This window comes from Poecile atricapillus, chromosome Z (assembly GCF_030490865.1).
Source record: "Poecile atricapillus isolate bPoeAtr1 chromosome Z, bPoeAtr1.hap1, whole genome shotgun sequence".
Lineage (NCBI taxonomy): Eukaryota > Metazoa > Chordata > Aves > Passeriformes > Paridae > Poecile > Poecile atricapillus.
Genome location: NC_081289.1, coordinates 6,506,009 through 6,529,418, shown reverse-complemented (window position 1 = coordinate 6,529,418; position 23,410 = coordinate 6,506,009). Strand labels below are relative to the sequence as shown.

At 42.3% G+C, this 23,410-nt stretch overlaps 1 protein-coding gene across 5 annotated transcripts; it reads right to left on the bottom strand.

Annotated features, from left to right (window-relative positions):
- Positions 1-1,469: 1,469 nt before the first annotated feature.
- On the bottom strand, positions 1,470-17,794 carry LOC131572965 (optineurin). Of its 5 annotated transcripts, none has more exons than XM_058826425.1 (14): positions 17,648-17,794; positions 16,810-16,986; positions 14,961-15,163; positions 12,446-12,601; positions 11,330-11,406; positions 9,278-9,412; positions 8,147-8,228; positions 6,779-6,894; positions 5,990-6,139; positions 4,959-5,052; positions 4,136-4,294; positions 3,333-3,463; positions 2,527-2,606; positions 1,470-2,349 (listed from the first exon to the last, which is right to left on the bottom strand). In XM_058826425.1, exons 2-14 carry the CDS (start codon positions 16,973-16,975, stop codon positions 2,228-2,230), a joined length of 1,671 nt encoding a protein of 556 aa, XP_058682408.1. In that variant the 5' UTR covers positions 16,976-16,986; positions 17,648-17,794; the 3' UTR covers positions 1,470-2,227. The 5 variants fall into 5 exon arrangements, with proteins under 5 accessions (XP_058682408.1, XP_058682410.1, XP_058682411.1 ...); XM_058826427.1 differs by having other exon boundaries at positions 9,278-9,409; XM_058826428.1 differs by having other exon boundaries at positions 16,810-17,012; positions 17,648-17,735.
- Between the last annotated feature and the right edge of the window lie 5,616 nt (positions 17,795-23,410).

Here is a 23,410-nt window from a genome sequence, read left to right as displayed (position 1 = left end):
TGTCAGGGACTTTTAGGGAGCGATAAGGTCCTCCCGAGTGCCCTTTTCTCCAGGCTGAGCCCCCCAGCTCCCTCAGCTGTTCCTCTTCAGACCTGTGCTCCAGCCCCTGCCCAGCTCCATTGCCCTTCCCTGGACACACTCAGCACCTCAGTGCCTTTCCTGAGCTGAGGGGCCAGAACTGGACACAGGATTCAAGTTGTGGCTACACCAGTGCCCACAACAGAGGGAAGAATCACACCCCTGGTCCTGCTGGGTACATTATTCCTGATACAGGCTCTGGTTAAGCCTATTTAGCTGCAGAATTGTCCCTGTCTGGGCAGAGTGAGTCTGCCGAGGGAGGGGTCACAGCAGGTGCATCCCCATCTGGATAACCTAAACATTGTCAACACTTGTGTTATACCATCAAATTCAATCCTAGTCACATGCAGTGAACAGAATTTTGTAGTTTGGTCAGTTTTCTTTGGTACAACTATAATTCTACGAAAAATATTTCTGCAGATGTACAAGCTCATTGCTGGACTGCAGTTGGTAATGACAACAAAAAATAATCTTCCCTGTAACATGAACAGGCTTCAGTGTATTGTGGCTTTATTCTTTGGAGTTCCTTACCCCTCCTGATTTGTACTATTAGACCTGTCCTTTTATCTTTCTATGAAGACCTATTTCACCTAATGCCCATATTTTCCTGCTAGCATTCATTCCTGCGCTAACATCTCCTCTCTCTGAAACACCCTTGGATGATTCATTTTGACTTGACAAACGCATAAATTATTCCTTCTTTGGCCTTTCACATTGATTTTCTGTGTTTTCATTAAGGTTAATACTTCTCAGATGAAATCAGCTCTATTATCATTCTGTTAGTCTGCTTCTGGCCTAGTAGCATTTCTATCAGATTTTAATCATTGCAGAATCTGTAACTGTCACAAAGCTCCCATAATAAAATGGGATTCAGGGTAAAATAAGCCCATAAATCCTACTGTCACAAGGAACCAATTAAAAGCCAGTAAGAGATTGCATCTGCTGGGACTACTTGTAATTGATGAAGGTTACAACAAGGCTCAGGAATACCTCTTCACAACAGTCAGCTCTTGTGTTACCTGAAATTATGGATGAAGCTATAGATGAGCTATAACAGAAAATAAGAATCCAGAGTCTAAAAGTGATAATTAGAACAACAGGGACAACAAACAAAGCAAAAAATTTACTTGAATTACAATGGCAAAAAAGGGATTGTCTCCCTATTGTTGAGATAAAAACACCTGTGAGAACAAAAATAGAACTAATCTACTACAGCTGTTTCTAGACAAGCTTTTCCGGCATAGGAATTTGCAATCCCGTTTCAGTCTCCCAAGTATTCACAGGCAGAGATAAATTTATAATTGTAATAGATTTATTTTGATACAAGAAAATCCACTATACTCTCTTTAAATTAGGTTACATTCATCTCAGTGCCTTCTACCACAATACTGTACAAGTTCAAATGCTTTTATTGTGATAAAGAAAAATTAAAACAACATCATAAAAATTAACAGTTCTAGAAAACCAAGTGACTTGAGTACACCAGGAGCTACATATATCAGACCTAGCTGATCCATTTTAAACCTTACCCACATCTGGCTAAAGCAAGAAGTTACATAAGCCATCAAAAATTTAACATCAGATTAGTATGGTCACAAGGGCAGCAATGAAATGGCCATCTGGAGAAAGAGCAGGGTTCACTTCAAATGCTCGATGAATACAGCATTATTCTATTTTGCTGAAAGCTTCTCAAACATCTTTTTCGTGTATTACTTTCCTGGTATATAGTATGTAAGAGATGAAGTATTTACAGCCTCACATATATTTGGTATTTATATATATATTTGATCAGCAAATATCTCATCTCTCCTCTGACTTCAGTAATTCAGCCCCATTCTGCAGATTAGCCATAGAGCAGAGCACTTCAGGGGAATGCTCCTGAAAGGTTTCATAGCAGCAGACACACTGCGTGTTCTCTAGCACATCCATGTTGTTAATCTATGAAAACTCCTTCCCTAAAGCAGATTACAAGATTAGTGACTACAGGGCAGGGGAAGAGTTTTACCCTTTTCATATTTAATTAATAAGCAAACCCCTGAAAACCTCCTTCATAGGACGTAAGAGCTGAGCACTATTTGAGCAAGAAGGTAAAAAACCCAAAGTGTCTGGCAGGTGAAATTCCCAAAGACCAAGAATTGGAGGGCATCACTCAATTAATGCAGTCCATAACGTGAATCTGCAGTGTGTCCAAATCAGGTAGAATTTCTTCACATTTAGGACATGAATAAATTGAAATATTCCGCTGCTCTGGCCAATCTTGACTACTAGTTCCTGCAAGCAGAGAAGAAAAATTATTAACTCTTGTATTACCCAATTTTGCTCTCTACAGCTACCCAGCTGCCAGAATAACCACAGGGAAGCTGTCTGCAGCCAAGCAAAGCTGGTTTAAGGGAGTGGGGAGCCTGAACCTGACCCTGACCCTGAGGGCTGAGAAGGTGCTTGCAGTACCTCTTTGGACAAGGTGAGGCGAGTGCTCCCGATCCGGCATCCTGGCTCCGTGGCGACTCTGCATCTCTGCCAGAGAGGTTCTGTGGATAATAAGTCAAGGGCTTTGAAGACATACTCCTGTCAACTGGTCATGCATTTAGATCACAACTGCTGCTCAGAAACAGGACTAGAAATGCCACTGCTTTGCGAGATCATGCCAGAGGTCTGCTGAAATCATGCAAATGACACCAGCAGCAGGATTTGGGCAGCTACACACCTAGGGATCTAGGGCACATTTCTCTGGAAAGCTCCAAGGACTCTCAGCTCTTCAGAGAAAATTGCAAATTTGCTTTAAGTAGAAAACAAGTTGTACCATAAAAAGGACTTAGTGTACAGTTAATGTGAAATGTAACTTGATTCAATTACCACTGTACCCAGAACTGTGTACTCACCACTGCCTACTGGAGGAGCAGCAGATATTCCTGGTACACACACAGAGCAAGATTTGCTGCAGATTCACAGCTAAAATTTAGGCCAGAACCCAAAGAAACTCACATGGATCAACAGAGAGAATCTACCAAGCATGAATCACCCAAAATGAAAACTTAATAAGGCACCCAACTAAGAACTAACACACTTTACAGAGATACTACCAGAAAATTGAGAAGTAAGCCAATTCACTTTTTTTCTCTTTTTAAATTCAAGTTAAGCAAGAAATGTCTGCAAAGTTATTTGCTTTTCTACTGAGACGCTCACAAGACAATGCTGGTCAACACCAGTACACAGAGTAACAGGACTGTGCAAAGGCAGCTGAAGTCTGTTCTCACCGGCCAAGATCTTCAAGGTTTTGCTGCTCTTTTAGTAGGTATGCCAGCTGGACAGCCAACTGCTCCTTCTCCTCATGGATCTTCTCTCTTGCTGCCCTCTCAGCATGGAAATCAGAACAATAAACCTCCATCTGATCAGAGAAATGAGATCAGGCTGAAAATTTGTAACTTTGACTGAACCATATTTGTATATGTCAAAATCACAAATCTGTATCATAATCTGCAACTACTCAAAACACCACACACTGCAAAGCTAACACCTGCACTTCTCACAAGGTGAAGGAGACGTAACAGTTTCTGGACTCTGTAAAAGATACTCAAAGTGTCTTACTTGGGACACAGGTATTGCCTCTGCTGTGCAGAAATGAGGCACAGATGAGCAGTGACGAGGTGATTTGATTGATTACACTGACAAATCTGTGGTTCAGAGAGTGGAACCAGGCCAAGATGCTGGTTCTGTGCCTTAAATGTGAGGCAAACCCTTTTTAGTCACTTAACACATGCTGGTTTGAGTAAAGTCATTCCTATAACATATGCAGTGATTCTTAAGCCAGTGGTTCTAAATACACATCTATTCCCAACTTCTCTTTGTTGAGCCAGACTCCAGCATACACAGTTCCTCCTACAGAGCCCTAGAATATAGTGGGTAAAGGCTCTGCAGGGATCTGCAAGGCAAGCCAAGTAAGGGGACTTAAGCTTTGAAGCTGAGAAAATGTATTCAGCATTTCAAAGTGAGCCATTAAATTCCTCCTGGTTTCTGAAAATTGGGTGGGGGAAGTAGACAGTTTGTGAAGAGCTGTTACCTGAGCACGGAGCACAGACATAGTTTCAAGGTCCTCCTCTTGCTTAGCAATTATCTGCTTCATTTCATCTATCTGGAGTTGCTTTGCAGCAAGGGCTTGTTCTGCCAACTCCACCTTCGCTGTCAGTTGTTCCACCACAGCTTTATCTACTCTGTCCAGCTGCAAAGAAGAACTGTGATTATGAGATGAACTCCAAATATGACCCTCCTCAAAGTTAACGTTTGCTTCTTACTCCTCCTGTCCTTGGAAAAGGACACCAAAGGAACTTGAACTAAGCCTGCAGTGGTGACTGATATTTTACCCTAAAGATTAGTTTTGCGCTTTCGAACTACATTGTAGTAAGTTAAAAGACAACCCCCTAGTGGACACTGTAAAAGACCTTTTCCTAGTTTCTGAAATTACACAGAACAACATGGCACTTCCATGGTGGTTCAGTTCCTAACAAGACCTCACCGTGGCAGGCATTCTATTTAAGAATACATTAAAAAAATGTTTAGAGACTTACCTTCCCACATTTTTATAAATGATGCTGCAGGAACACTGATGTACCTATCACTTCTGTCTAAGGACTGGACTCTATGCTGCACTGCACTGCAGATTAGACCTTACCCAGAAAACACCATGGAAGTACTGATGTGTGGATAAAGTTTTCTGTAACTGACAGCACAGGATCTATGTTTATCAGAGCAGTGCTGCTATGTTGCATGTAATTATACAGAAGGGATGACAGTTGTTTCCTGCCCAAATTTGATTCTAAAGATGTTCTTCCATCCCTTCCCCCTCACCCCTAATTAATTATGATTTCTTTTTGTGATGAGTTTACCTCTTTGAGTTTCATTTCATCAATTTTTTTCATTGCCTCAGTGAGTTCTGGAAGGAGTTTGCTATATGAATCCTGAAGGTTATTGTATCTTGCCCTGTTTATGAAGAAAAGAGATGAAGGTTTTAAACAATTCTTTGACATCTAAATTATGTTAGAACTTAAGCCACTACCAGCTCCTTGCAAATGAGCCTGCATTTCTGGTGAGAAAAAGTCATGCTCCGTGTCTCAACATTTCTCTTCCAATGAGTTGTGTGCTGCTCTATCCATGGATTGAGTACAAACCAGTGTCCTTACTGATCATGTGCATTTCATAGTGAAGAATCCATCACTCAGTATTTTTATATGAAGCTCACAAATTCTGTTCAAAATATAACACCCCTCTTAGGAAGATATCCAAGTCTTGACTCAGACTTCAAGGGAAGGAGAATTCATCAGAATAACCAGACACAGACTTTAGAGATAACAAGCAGCTTCTGCAGCAGCTGAAGACGTGTCCTTCAGGAAGTTCAGCCTCTCTGAACAGCTTGGACTGACATTTTCACACTCCTTACATGGAATGCACATGAAAGGGAGTGGGGAGCCAAAGCAAACAGCCTCACTTTACCTCACCCTCACCACACACTTGACTCTCCTAGTGCAAACATATTGTAGGGATTGCAGACCTCTTCATTAAAGTCACTTTCTGAGCACTGTCACCACCTGACTTGTCCCTGCCCTCCAGGATGTTCTGCATTTACCCCAGCTAGTCCACGGCACAGCTGTTGTCACTTCTCCGCTTCCTCCACTTGTATGTTACATCCAGCTCTATTCCACCTTTGACTTTATGATTGAAGGAAGATACTAGTCAGACTTGACAGCTCGAGTATTCCTAAGTGAAGGGTTCAGTAGATAAAAGAATACAGACTTCTACTTCATAATCTACAAAGACAGCATGGTTTCAAAGGGTGCAGGACACAAAAGGCCAGGTTCCCTTGGGCTTCGCTTCTTCACTGACAATACCTTCCTGGAATACAAAACCAAGTCGTACTCACTTTTCTTCATGTGTCTTGGCTTGTTCCAGCTTGACCTCTGCCTGCATGCTCTCCACCTGAAGTTCCAGCTTCTTGATGGTGTATATTAGCTGCTGCTTCTCCTCCAATTCCGATGCAGCAGCCAAGCTTTTTCTTTCCAGTACCTGGCATCTGATAGAAAAGAAAAAAAGGTTGATCTCTTCTGTTCACCCTCTCCTGATAGATTTTCCCCACAAAGCATACAGCAAAAAGAATATTTGTATAGTACACTTTAAAGGCTTATTTTGATGAAGAACATGGAAAGACAAAAATCAGTCTATATACAACCATCAGAAAACTTACTTACTATTATAGATCTCAAAGAATTGGAATTTGACAGGAAGCTAAGCAAAAAAATGAGGGTCTTGTAACCACTTCTATAACCTAGACAATTTTCTTCAAAAGCCCAGACAGCTAATGTGAAAAGGTTATAACCAAGTCCCTTGACTTTTTCCCCTAAAGCCAGAATAGGGATTGATTATGTGAAGGAGAAAACAGAAATTATTTTTCTTTACATCATGAAAGGTTAAAACCTAAATCTTACAATTCAAAGCACTGAGGTTCTATCTGTAGAACTAGGTTGGTAGCTCAGATTTTCTGACAATTGCTGTATTTCTGCACTTCACCACTTACAAAGAAAGCATTTCTTAACAGCACTTATATGAAACAGTTATTTGATATTTGTAGAGCTGGTGAGTTTCCCAAGATGGGAGTTGCCGTACAAGTATGTACTGGGTGCCATGACAGAACTTTTGCTCTTCTGAGCCTTACTTTTCTTGAAGTTTCTTCTGAATCAATTCTGCTTCTTTTAACTTTTCATGGGCTTCCTGAAGCTCTTTAAACAGAGCACAAACTTGCAGATTCAGGGTTTCTACTTCACTGCCAACCTTTTAGAGAAAAAATAATGAAAATTACATATGGACAATTCAAGATAGTAAAGTTACAGGCTAAGAAAGATTAGAAGTAAATCTCACTCTAGAGAAAACAGCCTAAGTTAGTTTAGGTTACAGTCTATACTCAGTAGTAAGGCCTCATCTACAAGGCTTTACAATAATTCCACACTATACCCACCCTGTTCCACTAACGATCTACATTTTACCACAGAGGCAGGTAACATGAACTCTGCTGACAAGAGCCTCTGAAGAAACACAACAGTGTACATGGAAACGGCTGCCAGCACAAGCACAAGCGCTGACCTCAGTATCCGCTTCAATGAGGAGTGTTGGGCCCAGGCTGTACTCAGGCAAAGAGGAGATAAGAGCACTGGAAACATTAATTAACCGAGACATCATCTGCTTTCCCTTGGAAGGGCATCTCTTGGCCTCACTGCAGACTGGTCTTGTTAAATCAACCCAACCCTGACCTAAAATACTTGTGTTGACCTTCAGAAGGGCACAGGTCTGCATCAGGTTCCAGAGCATATTTCCAAGTCCCATGCAGCACTGCAGGAACTCACACACCTCACATACAAACACTCTTAGTTGCCTGTATTACGCAGTTTCACTGAACCAGAATGGACCTCCAAGGCTATGGGATTGCACTCTCAGCTCACACAGAAGCTTACAGCTGCAGGCACAGAAGTTTAAGCATCTTACTGGAGCTGAATCCCAACCCCAGCATTCTTTCAAACCTTAATTGAAAACATCAGGACTAAGATTTTGCCTGGAACTGTGTCTCAATCCAAGATAGTTATACCCCACCATTGTAATCCCTCTAAAAACATGAACAACCCTAAAGCACGTGCCATACGAGCTCCACATTTAAAGTCTGTTTTACAGTATGCTGTCACTGGATTCTGATCCAAAAGCTGCCCTAGGCAGCAGTGAGGAAATTCATGCAGTCTAGATGATTTCTGGAGCTAGAAATTACTGTATTTCTCTCTGTTTACTGGGCATGGCCAGGGCAATGTGGTATAACTGCGGTTATGCCAAGCCTCCCAAATACTTGGTCCCCAATCCTACCGCAGTGGCTTGTGTAATTTGGAACCACATCTAAGCTACATCAAAGTTCACTTCCATTACCCATGCAGGACAATCGCCCTTTGCTCCCCGAGTGCAAGTGGAAATCTAGACGCTGAGGTTGGTGACCTCAACAAGTCAGCTGTATGATGTTTTATCTTGGCTGAGGACAGGTACTTACAGCTTCTGAACTCTCTTCTTCCTGTTCAGTTTGTGTCCCACTCTCCAGGCAGTTTCTGGTGTCCTTCTCCAGCTTTGACAGTCTGGAAAAGAGAAGGAGCCAATAATGATGGATTTGGCTTATGTACTCTCTTTGTAACATCACAGCTACAAAAAAAAACACAAGGCAGAATGAAAAGCACAGACATGCACAATGAAGGGGGTTCCTGAAGAACACAGGACACTGTGTATATTTAATTAAAATAGATGTGAAAGTCTGCAGGTGTGGTGACGGTCATGACAGTCAGTCCAAAGGGATTGATCTTTGGTACAGTCAAAAACTGCCAGCTCTTTGGAAATAGGTCATTCTGTTCAGTGAATCCAGTGATTAGTATTGCCTCTGTTTTCCTGTGGTATTTTCAGGGGCTGAGGTTTCTAAGAATTGTTTGGTTATGGCTCATTACCTCTTCTAGGAAGACCACATAGAAGCAATTACTGTGACACCAACCTTTCATAGTAGATAATGTCCAGCAAGTCTTACTCTGTCTCTTTGAAATGGGGAGCTGGAACTGCTTGGGGAATTTGCCACTTGTGAACAGTTGTGCTGATTTACACTCACAGAACTGAGCTGCGACAGACCCTCATACAGGTCTCAATGTGAAAACTCTCTCTCTTAGAAAAGTTTGGAATTAAACTTATTTTAGACACTTCTAAGGAGCTTTTGCAAGCTCACACACTGCTAAATATCACGAAGAGGACTATAATCCTGTTTTAGACATAGTGATTTGGTTAAGGCCGCAGAGATGATTCATACAAAACCAAGTAACTGTGGAGGAGTGAATGGAGAGAACAGCCTCAACTAGTCATCCTGTCTTTCTGAATAACACAGGGATAGTTCAAACACTAGAGGAAATGGGTAACTTGCTTTGATCTGTGGCACTTCAGGAAATCAAAATCTCTTTTGCCCATGGAAGAGAACTGTGGTTTATCCCCATATAGACAACCACAAATGTTATTACAACTCAGTGCTCAGGAAATTCCCCATCCAAATCACACTGGTATTTCAGCTTGTTGCTGATCATTCTGAGACTTGATAACTGCAACAGCCCTGAAAGAAAACAGCTCCAAATGTTACAGTGCACCTACTTCATACCTCTCTTTGTGATCCTGCAGCTCCTTCTCAAGTTCTTCCCTCTTCTGAGTTTCATTTCTAAGGCAGCAGAGCAGCTGGCTCACAGTTAGCTCCTCAGACTCCAAATTCTTAGATTCATCTGCAGATCTGCTCCTGCTTCAAACCAAACCAGATATAAATAACAACAGCTACCCCTTCAGCAGGGCACTCCCTTAACCCTAATGCTGGGATTCAGTCTGAGAGGCCACCATTTCACACAGTGCTGGAAACCAGTGCTCTGACCAAAGGGCTCATTCCCAAATCCCAAGAGCCAAGACCAGTAGCCACAGCCCTGTGAGTGCAAATGAAGGGCACAGGCAGCCCCCTTCCAGCTGAGGGAACAATTTAGCACTTAAGGAAAGCAAAAGCAGCCATGACAACACAAAACCCAATTCACTTATTCTGACCTATTTTACATCAGAAATCACTTCATTTTTCAGAAATAAATATCTTTAATGTTTCACCCTCCTCAAATTCTATATTTATTTTCAAAATCACATTATTCTACTGTAAATTGAACCAGAAAAAATACAAAGCTCAAAAAAATAGGGTGATAAAATACTGTATTCCATTACAGTATTTTATGTCCATCTAGACAGAAAGTCAAAATCCCCAAACTGTATGGAAGACAGACAAGCTAGACTGTATATTTCAGTCTCAGCTGTAGAACAGCATCTGTTAAAAATTCTACTTTTGTCATTCAGAAAAGAAAGCAGAATCTTCTGTGTGCTTCTGAGAGCTAGAAATCTCTGGTGAGCAAAATTCAATACACAAAAGACAGTGTTCAGCCAGGATATTTTAAGTAAATAACTTTTATCAGGGGATTTTTAGTGCAGTTCTACCCTTACAGAAATAAATCCATCCTGAGTGGATCACATTTCTTTGAACCTGTTAACAGCACCCATCTAAAGTTTCAGGGCTGGACAAAGACACGTGGTGACACTGGAAATATTTTAAGAGGTACGTATGACCCCTGTTCTTGTAGATATGGCCCAGATTCTCCTCCAAAGGTAAGCTAGTTCCACAGGGAACGTCTTCTCATAATCAGTGTTCTCACAAGCCACAACTAACAACAAGCTTAATACTCATGGCTTGGTCTGTGATCAGCAACTCCCAGTTTTGTCCACAATTTTAACACCCCTTTTTTTTTCCTCCTTCAACTTCTTATCTGCATGCTGAGGGACAAGCTTCTGTGATACTACACTGAAGCACTCTTCTCCCTTGCAGTGACATAGGAAGTGACAATACGGAGCACAGCTTTCTGGCCTGCTATGTCCTTAGCATTTTTCGTATCCTTCCTTTTCAAAAGTAAAGGCGCAGAGTAAACAAGAGTTCAGCCAAAGCCATCTAGCTGCTAAATTGGGCAGTATCCAAAATGGAAAGTTGAACAGTATCAGATGTCTATGTCCACAAGGTGTAAAGGTTCAGCCAGGGGCAAGAAAGTCCCTTGTGTCCTGGAGCTGATGTAAAGATCAAATTTTGAGAAGTAACCTGAACAGAATGCTGGTATCTTAAACCCAGTAACCTGAAAAGCAAGGACTATATTGCACTGTGTCTACCCCATCATGGATACACTTCATACCAATTACACACAAACAGGGTCAGATCTGAAAGACTACAAGATCTCTGACTCTTACTAACATCAGTATAATCAGGTAGAGGACAGATGCTCTATTAGATGGTTTCCAATGGTTAGGAGGGAAGAAGCCCCTGCAGCCTCTGTATTTTTCTTTTCTGTTTGGCCTCCCTTAAAAGCCTGAAGAGTTGGCAAGTCAGAATGTCCATAAATGCCTGGTCAGCTGGCCAGAATATGCACTCCCTCTTGTCAGCTAGTAAAAACTGGAAGGAAAACTGTCAGAGAGCTGGGGGTCTAACCGCATGCTAGGAAGGTAGAGCTACTGCAATGGAGGAGTGCAAAGCCAAAGAAAAAGAGGATCTTCTAGTGCATTCCTCATAGAAAGAAGTTCCCTTACACTGAAAATGAAACCCAAAGCAGAAGTCTGAATCACACATATCACACAAGAACCTACGTACATGTAGACAGCAACATTACTGGGCATTTCACCGCTATTGTCTTGATGCTCCTTTGCAGTTCTATTTATTTCCCCTTCCTAGGAGAGAAAAAAACACTATTAGCTCAGTATTTGGAATAAGCAGGACAGGGTTTTATTTATTTGAGTTAGGAAAAGAAGAAAAACAGGGAGAATTGCTATCATGGCAATACAGATAAATAAACTCCTACAGATCATCCTCATGTTTGGAAATTCTTAATTTAAATATTTCACATGCCTTTCCCTGTATCTCTTACAGCTTGATTAGAGAATTGAGACAACAATGAGATTTGCCCTTCTCCATTAATCAGCAATTTCCACAGCCACTCTCCCCTGTGAAGATGACTAAGCACCACTGAGCAAGTCAATGACACTGCAGGTGACATTCAACATAAACCTAGAAACTACTCTCCAGCCTCCTAAAAGCAGTCTTCTTTCCCACTACAAACCCCACTCCTTGATCTTTGTAGCCCAAAGGAGACTTCTTCTATCAAATTAAAAGGAGAATGCACCCCTGAGTTTTGTCTGACAACTCCAAACACATTTTAATTACATTTTTTAAATTTCTTGTTGCACATCTACTTTTCAGAGAGAAGATATGGGGAATAGAAAGATAGCAGAAATGTGCATTTTCACATTTCAGTTTGCCTGTGAAGGTTTTCCAGATATAAGAAGAGTAAAGGAAGTAGATTTTTATGCCTCTAGGGAATAATCTCTAAAGTTTTGCACTTAAGTTTTGTTTGTCTGCATCTCTACTTACCTCTCAGTAGGAAGTAAGCCCCATTGTCAAAAGAAAATGCCATCTGTGCACAGGTGTTGCCTCTTAACAAAACATAGTACTGATGTTCCCAGAAATTCCAGCTAAGACAAGACTTAACATTTTTAACTAGTAATAGGGGCTATCTATGAAATTAGTTTACTTAGAGCTTTAAAGTGGAAGGACAGAAATTAATTCCAAGTCCTTTACCACTACCTTTACACTATCTTGTAATCCACAAGTGCTCTACGACAGGTAACGTGAGAGACCAATGAATTACAGAATTATTTATACTGGCACCTGGCTGCAGGTTATTGTGTTCCTGTTATTCCCTTTACTTACATTCATCCCAATCTCCACAAAGGAATCCTCTGCTGAGATGTTCAGCTTGACCTGCAGCTCTGAAATGATGGCGAGCAGATCTGCCTTCTCAGCCTGGAGCCGCTGCACCTGGGACTTCAGCTGCCTCACTTCCTTCTCGGGAGCCGTGCAGCCCTCCTGGGATAAACGTACTCTGCATTAGCCAACCCAAAGGGAACGCCAGCCAAGGAGCACACAGCCTGAACATCAGCTGAATAACAGCATCCTACATCCCTTCTTTCCTGTTCAGGCTTGCCTGAAAACCCCACAGGACAGACCCCTAAACTGTTTTGGTTCACTCAACAGCAAGAAGTTTAAACTGTGAAACCAAGTTAATCAAACACTGGGCATCCCACTGCTGGAAAATATGGGACTGGTTCTCTGAATGCACAGATAATTAGGATGTAAATCTTTGCCTGAACCTATGCTTTTTGCTACCACAAAGGGGATCAGCCAACCTCCAGAACTATTGCATTTTTTCACCCATATCCCTATTCCTCTTTTCCCAAATCTAACTAAGATTCAAGGGAGAATAAACCTGTGGGCAGCGACCTTTCCCACACACCCCATTTTTTGCCTTTACCCACCATCTAGCTTCTTTGTACCCCATTTCCATCTTCACAATTCCTTGACCTTCACACAAAGTCCTAGATCCCTTCCACAAAGTCTCTGTTCCTCAGAGATTCTCCCCAAACTTATCTCCTTCCAATCCTGACCATCTCCTTTACCTTCTGCCTCTTCCCTTTCTCTAGGTTACTCAAAACCGTCTCTTAAACCTCTACATGACCAGCAAGACTAGTTTTTCCCTCTCCTTTAAATGCTACTCCCCATTATTAAACTTTCCCTGTGAGGTTGTTTCTTCTTCATTTTGTCATCTGAGCTTCCACCTCCTGATAATACCTTTATTACATCTCATAATATCAATGCAAATTCTGAACAATTCCTGGAGTCTGAATTACATTCTAAGTTATGATTATACCAAATCTCCAAATTATCTCTACGTTGACAGTGTCTCTCATCCCACAATACCACTCTGGCCCTGACCTGCTGCTGCCTCTTTTTTTTTTTTTTTTTTTTTTTTTCTTATACTGTAAGATGATGCATTTAGAGTCAATTCCAGGGAAGGAGAGAGATTTTAGATTTCTCAAGCAGGCTGGAAAACTCTGGCAACAGCATGCTTTAGGCATTCAAAGTACAAGAAGTTCTACAGCAGATAGAAGGATTATAAATCCTCTACCTTCCTTTAAAGAATGTTCCAGATTTATGAAATTCTGAATGATTTATGAAATCCTGAATTTACTTGACAATCCTGAAACACAACTTTCAGCCTGTAAAGACTGTGTAAGTAATACTTACACTATTTAAACATGGCTTTTCTCCCCCTTGCATGTTCTGAGCTTACTGGCTGATTTTGATTTACATGCTGAAATAGTTTTTACAGAGTTCCATAAAACAGAGGGAGAGGGAGAGGGAGAGGGAGAGGGAGAGGGAGAGGGAGAGGGAGAGGGAGAGGGAGAGGGAGAGGGAGAGGGAGAGGGAGAGGGAGAGGGAGAGGGAGAGGGAGAGGGAGAGGGAGAGGGAGAGGGAGAGGGAGAGGGAGAGGGAGAGGGAGAGGGAGAGGGAGAGGGAGAGGGAGAGGGAGAGGGAGAGGGAGAGGAGAGATGTCTACTAGTGATTCTGTTGAGAAAAAGGTTAATACACTCATAATTTATCAAACAGAGAATTCACATGGGTCCTGGAGGTACCAGTCATCAGAATGCATCAGTTTGGCTCTGCATGGAACTTCTTAAGTAACTTTTCACATGACCATTTGGGACACAAAGCAGATTTTGTTTTGATCAGCTTTGCCCACAGACGCCTTCAGTACCACCTGCAAAATGTTGCCTGGCTACTGTGCAACCACCTGCAACATTAGAAATGATGTGTAACTGAGCCAAAGGCAGGACAGAGAGAGACAGCTCAGACTCAAATGGAACAGCAGAAGCACAAGTCTTAATCTGACCTCAGTAAAAGAGCTTTCATAAAAGAAGACTGATACAATAAAAATAGATGACACGTAATTTTTTTTGCTTGTTTACACGTCAACTTCTCCCTGGAAACATAATACAAAAAGCAATTAAATGAACATGAGGGACAGATAATATAACAAATAAAGGGAAGAATAAAGAGATATCCAAGAATAAATGAAAAATCAGCAAGAAATGCTAGTTCTTATTTATTATGTAAAAAAGTTTAACTATTATTGTTTACTAAATGCTGAAAAAAAAGTAAATTATCTCAAGTGTGCCATAATTTTCTGTTACTATACTCTGAAAGGCCTCACTTTATAAAGTAAGTCAGGTCAAGACAATTCCTTAGAGCTAAGGATAAAAATGGAGATGTTAACAAATCTCCAAACCATCCCAGTGTGATGAACCCTAGAACCATAGAAGGGACTGAATGCTCCAGATTTTCAATTAATTCAAAAGCATGTCAATCTAACCAATTCCTTATTTACCATTTCAGTTCCTTCTTCTCTTTCCTTTAAGCTCTGAAGTTGCTGCTGTAGCTGTTCATTTTCAATGCACTTGGCCTGCAAGCACTGCTTTGCCTCCTTAAACTTTAACTCATAAAATTCTCGTTCTTCTTTCTGCTTCTCTCTCCAGGTGGAAAGCTCCTCATATCGGTCCTTCATAGCTTGGTTGTGCAACTTCATGGCTTCTGAATGGTAGCCAGAGAGAAGACAGTGAATCACACTAACACTCTATCCATGAAACAGCAGATTTCCACTACACTGAGCTCAGCATTCTTCAGCGTCAAATGGGTTGGCAATAATTAGGTATGAAATGTGAGCCTCTGTCTGGCGTACCTTAAATACCAAGCCAAAACTAAACTTATCCTAGTCCCTTAGCACTACAATAAATAGCTTTGAATCCACTGCTGAGATCACATGCCCACACTCATGGACTTCTTGACTTTTTCCTAAACCAAGAAGCCAGAAGGACTGTTCACAAGAGATACCTGGTATTTTGCTGTGTGTGGTATTTACATGATCAGCCCACATGAAACTGCTGAATGGAGCTTCTGAAATGACTGAGACCTGGCACGGAAAACATCCTAGACTGGTAAATAACTGCATGGAAACAAATGCTATCAAATCAAATGTATCAAATAAGCCCAACAATGCTGTCCCCCAACATTTGGTTAAGATGCAATTGCAAGCATTGAAAAATATACCAAACAACTTACAGCCAAGTCAGTTCCCTGTAAGTAACTAAATCAGTATGTAACAATACCAGTCTTACTATTGCAAAATGCTTACAAGACTCTTAGTCAATTAAATTATTTTAGACATGCTTTTTTTAAAACAACCAACTCAAAGCCGGCTGCTTAAAAATCCTTTATACTTGTACTTTCCAGTAACTTCCATTACATCCATATGTCATATGTCATAAATCCTTCAGGTTTTGAAAAATAAAAAAAAAAAAATAGTCTGGAGAATGATTCTGCAAGTTATGGGTTACAGCAGCTGTAAATATGTCCCAGAATATTATCTTATATAAGGCCTTTTAGCAAAATACCAGATATACTTCTACAAACAACTTTCCTGCTAGATTCCCATGAGACAGAGAACTTGGACCATGTCCAAAAGTGATTCAGGAAGCATTTAAACACCAGTGTAAAATCACAATACAGGAGATATGTGACTTCATGTTCTGCTATCATATAAACAGTGAGATACCTCTGTCTTCTACACAGAGAACTCTAAAGATCCCCTCAGTTTTGCTGTAACTGTTTAAAGAAAAGAATCACCTAAATTCCAGATCCAGAAGTAAATCTATCTCACACAAAGGACTCAAATCATCAGGGAAGGCTATTGGTTTCTCCCAGATATACCCTGCCATAGCCACCACTCCTTTCTGAAGTACAGAAGGTTCAGTACCCACCCCTCCTAATGCAGGTTTGGCAAAATGTTTGTAATGGAGCCAACAGTTTTACAATAAAAACTAAAAAAAATCTTTTAGAGGTTGATGAGCAAATAGCACATCATAGAAAGAGATTTTTCATGTCACCTTCCAAAATACACAGTGCTATACCGCTTATGCATGAAACTCTAGAGCAAGTAAGTTACCTTTACACTGGGCTGCTCTCCCCCTAATCTACCACACCAATTCAATTTGATGTGTGCTACCATCCTATTGATGTATCTTATCAAACTGGCATTGTCACTTGCAGAGCTGTTTATACAGTGAATGCTACCCAGCAAGGGCAAACAAGCACAGAATTCACACTCATGGGACAAAACAAACCCTTCAGAAGGGACTCGGGGCTCTTGCATTTAAAGACCAGCTCACGTGCACATTCACCTTTTAACTCATTGTTCTCAGTGATTAGTTCTTTCATCTGCTGCACCATCTCTTCCGGGGTGTAGGTGCTAAGGGCTGGGGCAGCCATGCTGTCCATTCCATTTTCTATTTTACTCTTGGAATGCTCTCCATTTTCAGCAGGACGGCCCTTCAACTTGCTGGACATCTCTGAAGCAGCTGTTACAAGGTTTGCCAGGTGAACACTTTCAATTTCGTGCCAAATTATGAAGAAAGCATAATCACACACTCATTTTATTAACACATGCAAGCCACCATGCCTTGTCACAGCACAGAGGCACCTTCAATCCCTCTAACCCCGCTACACCAGAATATCCATGAGTCTACGTTAATCCCCCATGGGCCTAAAACACATGGCCCCCAAGACGTCTTTCGGGCTAACCAACTCGTCCTCAGGAGCCCACTTCCCTGGGAATGAAAGGAGACTCCCGCCTCGCCCCCTCCCTTCCCAGCCCTGACAGCACTCGGGCCCCGCCGCCCGCCCGGCCCTGTCGGCGCCCCGGCGCCGCCTTTCACACTGAGAGCCCGTTTCCGCTGATTTTTAACTTTCATTTTCGCTTTCATGTCCCCTTTTCCCGTTCTCCTGCATACCCCACCGCGGTGCTGGGAGGCTGCGGCGCCTGCACCGGCCGCTGCCCGGGCACGGCCGCTCCGTCCCTGGGCCAGACTGGCCCCCGGGAGCCGCAAAACAGCATTCCCCCGCCTTAACCTTCCTTTCCCGCAGGCCCACCCCGGATCCGCCGAGTCACCGGGCGAGCCCGGCCATGGCGACCGCCGCCCCCCGCTCTGGGCTGGCCTCAGGGACCCCGTCCCGGCTCACCCCTCACGGCTCGCCCATGGCGGCAGCGGCCCCGCTCAGCTGACGGACGGACTGCCCGCCCTCCCCGCCTCCTCCTCCTCCTCCTCCTCCTCCTGCGCGGGGACTTTCCAGCTCCGCACCTCCCTCCTCCCGGGCACGCAGCCTGCGCTTCCTTCTTGCTCTGCCTGCTCCGACCCTGAGGTCCGGCGGGAGCGGGAGCCAAGTCCCCCATGGAGCAGCAAGGTCGTGAGGGGAGCTCTGCCCCTCAGGGGGAAAAATCCAGCGGGTCGATGACGTTGGAAAAGAACTCTGAGATCTTCGAGTCCAGTTTATGATTGAGCACCACCTTGTCAACCAGGCAATGGCACTTCCAGACTTTCCTTTACAGTCACCTCCAGGGACAGTGACTCCACCTCCACCTCCATGGGCAGCCCGTTCCAACGTCGAATCACCCTTTACGTGAAGAAATTCATCCCAATGTCCAGGCTAAACCTTCCCTAGAACAGCTTGAGGCCATGTCCTCTCATCCTGTCGCTGATTTCCTGGGGGCAGAGCCCGACCCCCACCTGGCTACACCCTCCTGTCAGGGACTGGTAGGAAGTGATAAGGTCACCCTTGAGTCTCCTTTTCTCCAGGATAAACAAACCCATCTCCCTCAGCTGCTCCTCACAGGACTGATGCTCCAAACCGTTCCCCAGCTCTGCTGCCCTTCTCTGAATCCCCTGCAGCACTTCAGTGTCCTTGAATTGAGGGACCCAGAACTGAGCACAGCACTCGAGGGGTGGCCTCACCACTGCCCCGTGCAAGGGGGAGGAATGGCTTCTCCTGGCATGAGGCCTAAAAGACAGGATCGAGAGGTAGGTGTGAGGTGAACAAAAGGGAACATTATTTCGCAGGACATTTTAGTGATTTTTGCCACAGGATCAAATCAATTAGGAAGGGGTTTGCCGTGCTGTGGGGATGTAGTCCATTAATGGCTGTCAAACGATGTGGCTGGATGTAGTATCTGACCCTGGAATCCTTTAAACACCAGGTCCCAGGGATGGGTTTAGCTGGGGTCATTCACCCTGCACAGCCCGGTGCTTTGTGACTGTGCTTAGCAGGATGTGGGCCCAAGAGTACTTCAACTGCCTGTTCTTAAGTAATAAAACCAACCACAACGTTTTGGTTCCTTCGTTTACAATGTGAAGAATTGTAGCCATTGTAGCTAAAATGTCAGTTTCTGATGTGGAAAATACCAATCTTTCATTAAAACAACCCATGGCTCAAAAATAAGCTCTTTTGATTTGAAAATTTTGCTTTGACATCACCTAGGAGTTGTGAACTGTCTGTTGTTTAATGAAATCATGCCTTTCCACGGGCTGGTGTCCCCAGCTGCCCTCCAAGTGCCACAGCCAGGAATTTCCTAGGATGAAGGAGAAAAGTAAGGTGCCCACCAAATGGTGGATGGTGGACACTGGTAGGGAGGAGTCCTTTTACAGGTTCAGCATTTAAACAGGGTGCAGCTTACAAATCTCCCAAAAAATGAAGTCAGCAAACATTTGGGACCATGTACATGGCAAGGAACAGGTCTGATAGCAGATTTATGCGTGCTGAGTCCATAATCCATGTGCTTTTTGCTCACACTGCTAATGAACAGAGTCTGTCTCCTTGATGTTACAGTGAGACCTTCTCTGTGTGAGGGAGCGTGATCTTGGAATTGCTGTCATCTCCCATCACTGCATCTGTGGCTGGATGTTAGACAGGAGTGCATGGGAGTTACAGGGGCAATAAAGGAACCTTCTGAGAGATGAGGAACAGAATTACTAGCAGCTCATCATGGCTTTTTATTTGAGCTCTGAGCTAAGTTCTTGCAGACAGCAAGACCTTACTGCATGTGCAGCGAAGAAAATTGAGTTATACTTGTCAGAGGACTTTAAATAAATTTGCTATTTTTTTACAGTCCTGATAGTTGTTTGTTCCCTCAGTAATCCCAGGTCTGGTTTTAGTACCCAGACTTAATTTTTGGGAACAGGTCTTATTTTAGCCACAAATACCCAATTTTTGGGGGAGCAGTTTATCTTTTCAGTGTGTGTTTCACTGCCAGTAAGATTTATGTATCTCACAATTCTTTGAAAAGATCCAAATGCAAGAATAGTCCTTGCTTGCAGTTCTAAAATTGAGGTGGGTTAACTGGAAGCAGATGTCATATATCTGATTCTGAGGAATGAAACACTTTACTTTTTAAAAGCTAAAGAAAAATTAGAGTCCTTGTAGATATGGAAAGGAGATAAATAACCAAAGAGGCTTTATGAAAAATAAAAAATATGAGATTATTTATTTACATGAAAGAAAAAATGGTTTCTGTCTAAGGAAGATTAAAGTATTTGCACAAAACTCCTGTTGCACATACCCTTGTGGGAATACAAGGGATAAAGCAATTGTTGGGCCCACCTATTTTATTCAGATATTTTTTTCACCACAGTTTCTCATGTAATGAATCCTTTAGTCCATTCTGCAGGTTACAGGTGACACACAGAAATTAGATATGTGGGCTCTGTGTAGGAAGGAGATCTGTGCTGGTTCTCCTGGTGAGTGGTCTGAACTGCTGGGCTGAGTTAGGAGTAGCACATCTCTCTGTACGGTGCTGTGTGGCACAGATAATAAATATTTATATGCAAGAGGTATAAAAGTGTCCAGTTTTTCCCAAACTACTCCATAACATTTGTTTGCAAAAAAAGACCTAGGTCATCTTTGGGTCTGAGGGCTCAGGTGCAGTCTGAGATGCAGATGCAGTCAAGTTACTTAAGAAATTTCCATGTGGCATCTGAGGTATGGAAACAGTCTTTGTGTACACCCTGACTCCCTAGCAAATGTGGGATAATTCAATTTAGCTTAGTCTGAAATGATGGAGAATTGCGCTGAATTATCACATCAGTCTGGGCTAACATCTTACGTACTGTTTTTGCAGTTATCTGGGAGCTGAGTTCTGAGAATCAGCCAAGGCTTGAACTTTGGAAGGCTTTGGTACAAAGAACACCTATCTATGAATATCTCTACATATATACACTCAGGGCTTATGGTTTATCCGTCTCTCTGTCTGTCGTGGATTATGTGGAACTCGTGCCTCTGAAACTCTTATGTTGGCTTTACTCTTCCTGTCTTTCAAGTCTCAGCATTGCCTTCTTGACTGTTGCTGCAGTAGCTGCTGGAAACTCCTGATTTTGGCCAGGATCCCATAGATAATGTACAGACATAGCCCAAAAACTGACTTCTCTCTCAGGACACAAGGAATATGCACTATCCTGGTCTGGATCACTTCTGAGCAGCTCAGGTGCCTAAAGAGGCTTTACTTTATTCTGCCACAGAGCTATCTGCATGTCTGTGGAAGAACTACTAACCTTGATTAATACCTGGGCTTCTTGCCAGCGTAAATGCTGGAGTGTTTGCTGTGACTTCAGATTTGCTGATTAAGCCTAATTTCCAACTGACAGGTAATTTGAAAACACCATAAAGATATGTTCTTTGCAGACTTTCAGCAGACTAAATGGGGGAGAGGGGTTGTTATAAAGCACATCCAACTTCTGCAGTCAGCAGTACTCTGTGATGAATGTCACCATAACCTAGAGAGAAGTAAGATCATGAAATGCATTCATTGCTTCCAACAATTCAGTGCTATCATGGCCTGGAGAGCGCTCAGAGCCAGCTGGTAAAAATTTACATTAAGCAGTGTCAGGCCTTAGGTTATCATCTACAGTAAAACAGCTACAAAGAGCATGAAAGTAAGGTGTATGATCTAAATGTTTATCTGCCACTGACAGATGGTATGACATGTTAAATCTGGGATCATCATGGATTTTTGATTATCAGTCCAGTGTTGAACCTATTACTATTGATACTGTTCTTACCTTCCACGGGAAATTAATCAAAAAGGAAGTCCAGGAAGCCAAAAGATGACAGAAATAAAGCAGTAGAAAAAAAAATTACCCGAGGTCCTATTTTCAATCTAATAACCCAGCTGTGGGCAGGATATGCAAAGCAAAGGTAGTGCCAAGAATGTGCCTAACTAACTGCTTTTGGCCAGTTGCGAGTTTAATGCAGTATGTTGTGTACCTCTTCCCCCCCCACATACTGTCAAATGGATAACTTTTACAACTGCAGTTATATAACTCTCCTGTGCAATGACACAGGATAACAAAGATGGTCTAGTGCAATTTTTGGATGATCTAATGCAAAGACTGCTGGCATGTAGGGAAATTGTAATGTCAGGGTTTTATTTTCCAGATCTTTCTTCCTCTAGTGAGTTGCAGTTTGATTGTGACAAGTTGCTGGAATTCTTCACCAGCGGCTCTGATTTCTTTATTGAAGCCAACTCATTCTGTCACCAGTCAAAAATATTATCTGTAATTTTTTTTAATAATAAAATAAATTTTCTAATAATTTTAGTGATTTGAGTCAAACTAACAGAAGTATCCCACTTATCCTCAGTCTATCATGAGCAGCAGCCATGAAAAGTATTCCACACCATTTCCTCTGGGTACCTGGCCCTGTCTTAGAAGCTCTGATGACAAAGTAATTTTTTACCTGTCAGTAAGCTGCTTTAGAATTTTTGCAGAGGAGAAGAGCAAAATATTAACCACAAGTCTGGTGGTTTTGTGATTTTGTCTTTGTCATTGCAGAGGAGATGAACTGACTCATGACTGTGGAATAACTACCACAGACAGCACTGCAGGGTCCTTGTTCAGGCTGTCTTCTCTTTTGTGACCGCTCAGCAGATACTGGTGTCAACTCAGGATGCAGTACATTTCATTTAACAGCTGCCATGCCAAAAATAAGATGGATAAATGTGCAGAAAAGCTAAAGACCAAACTGACTACCATCCTTTTCTCTTTCCAATAGATGGCAGCAATTCTCTTTCCAGATCATCATCAGTTGAACAGGTCAGGAGCTCCAGAATACCAGAGTTTAAAAATACAGGCATCTTTGCCCTTTTCTTTTACTCTTTCTGAGTGTGAAATTTGCACCAAGAAGACAGTGGACTGAAAAAATGTCTGAAGCCCTTGTAATGTGGCAGTGCTGCCAAGTACAGCCATGCCAGGAAAACACAGGCAGATCAATGAGCAAACACGACCCAGGGCTCAGAGGTGGGGGAGGGAGGTTTACTTTTGCCTCAGGATGATCAAAAGTAAAAGTGGGACTATTTTAGGGTTTAACTGAGAAGGAATTGGAGAGCCATGGAAGAAGGGAATGTAATGTGAGGATTCCAGGTCAGATGGAGAAGTCTTGGACAGCCAAGGAGGAATGACAGTGCAACTTGTAGAGGAAGAATCACACACAGTGGACTGTCCAACACAGCAGGCTCCCCTTGCAAGAAGTGACTTCTTAATGTTTGTATAAATCTTCAATAGGAAATTTAACATGAATGGACTTGAGGAAGCCTCTCTTCAGAAAGTACTGTGGCAAAGATCTCTCACAGATAAGAATGTTTCCTTTATCCTGTAATGCATTGGTGTTTGTCATTAGAAGAGAACAGCTCCATACCACCAAGTGGGCCATGGGGAGGGATGAGCCAGGCTCCCATCATACATTATGACATAAAGAATGCATTGCTTCCTGGCTGCAAAGAGATGGTCAAAAGAAAAATATTTAGGTGTAACGTTGTTTTAAATGTAAAAAAAGCATTACATTATTTTTAAAACATTATTTTAAAAAAACATATCTCTCAACTATAGCCTGGAAGAAAATGAGTTCTTCCTCAATTTTACCACTTAAATCCTTTTTTAAAATATCTGTCTAATGTTTTCA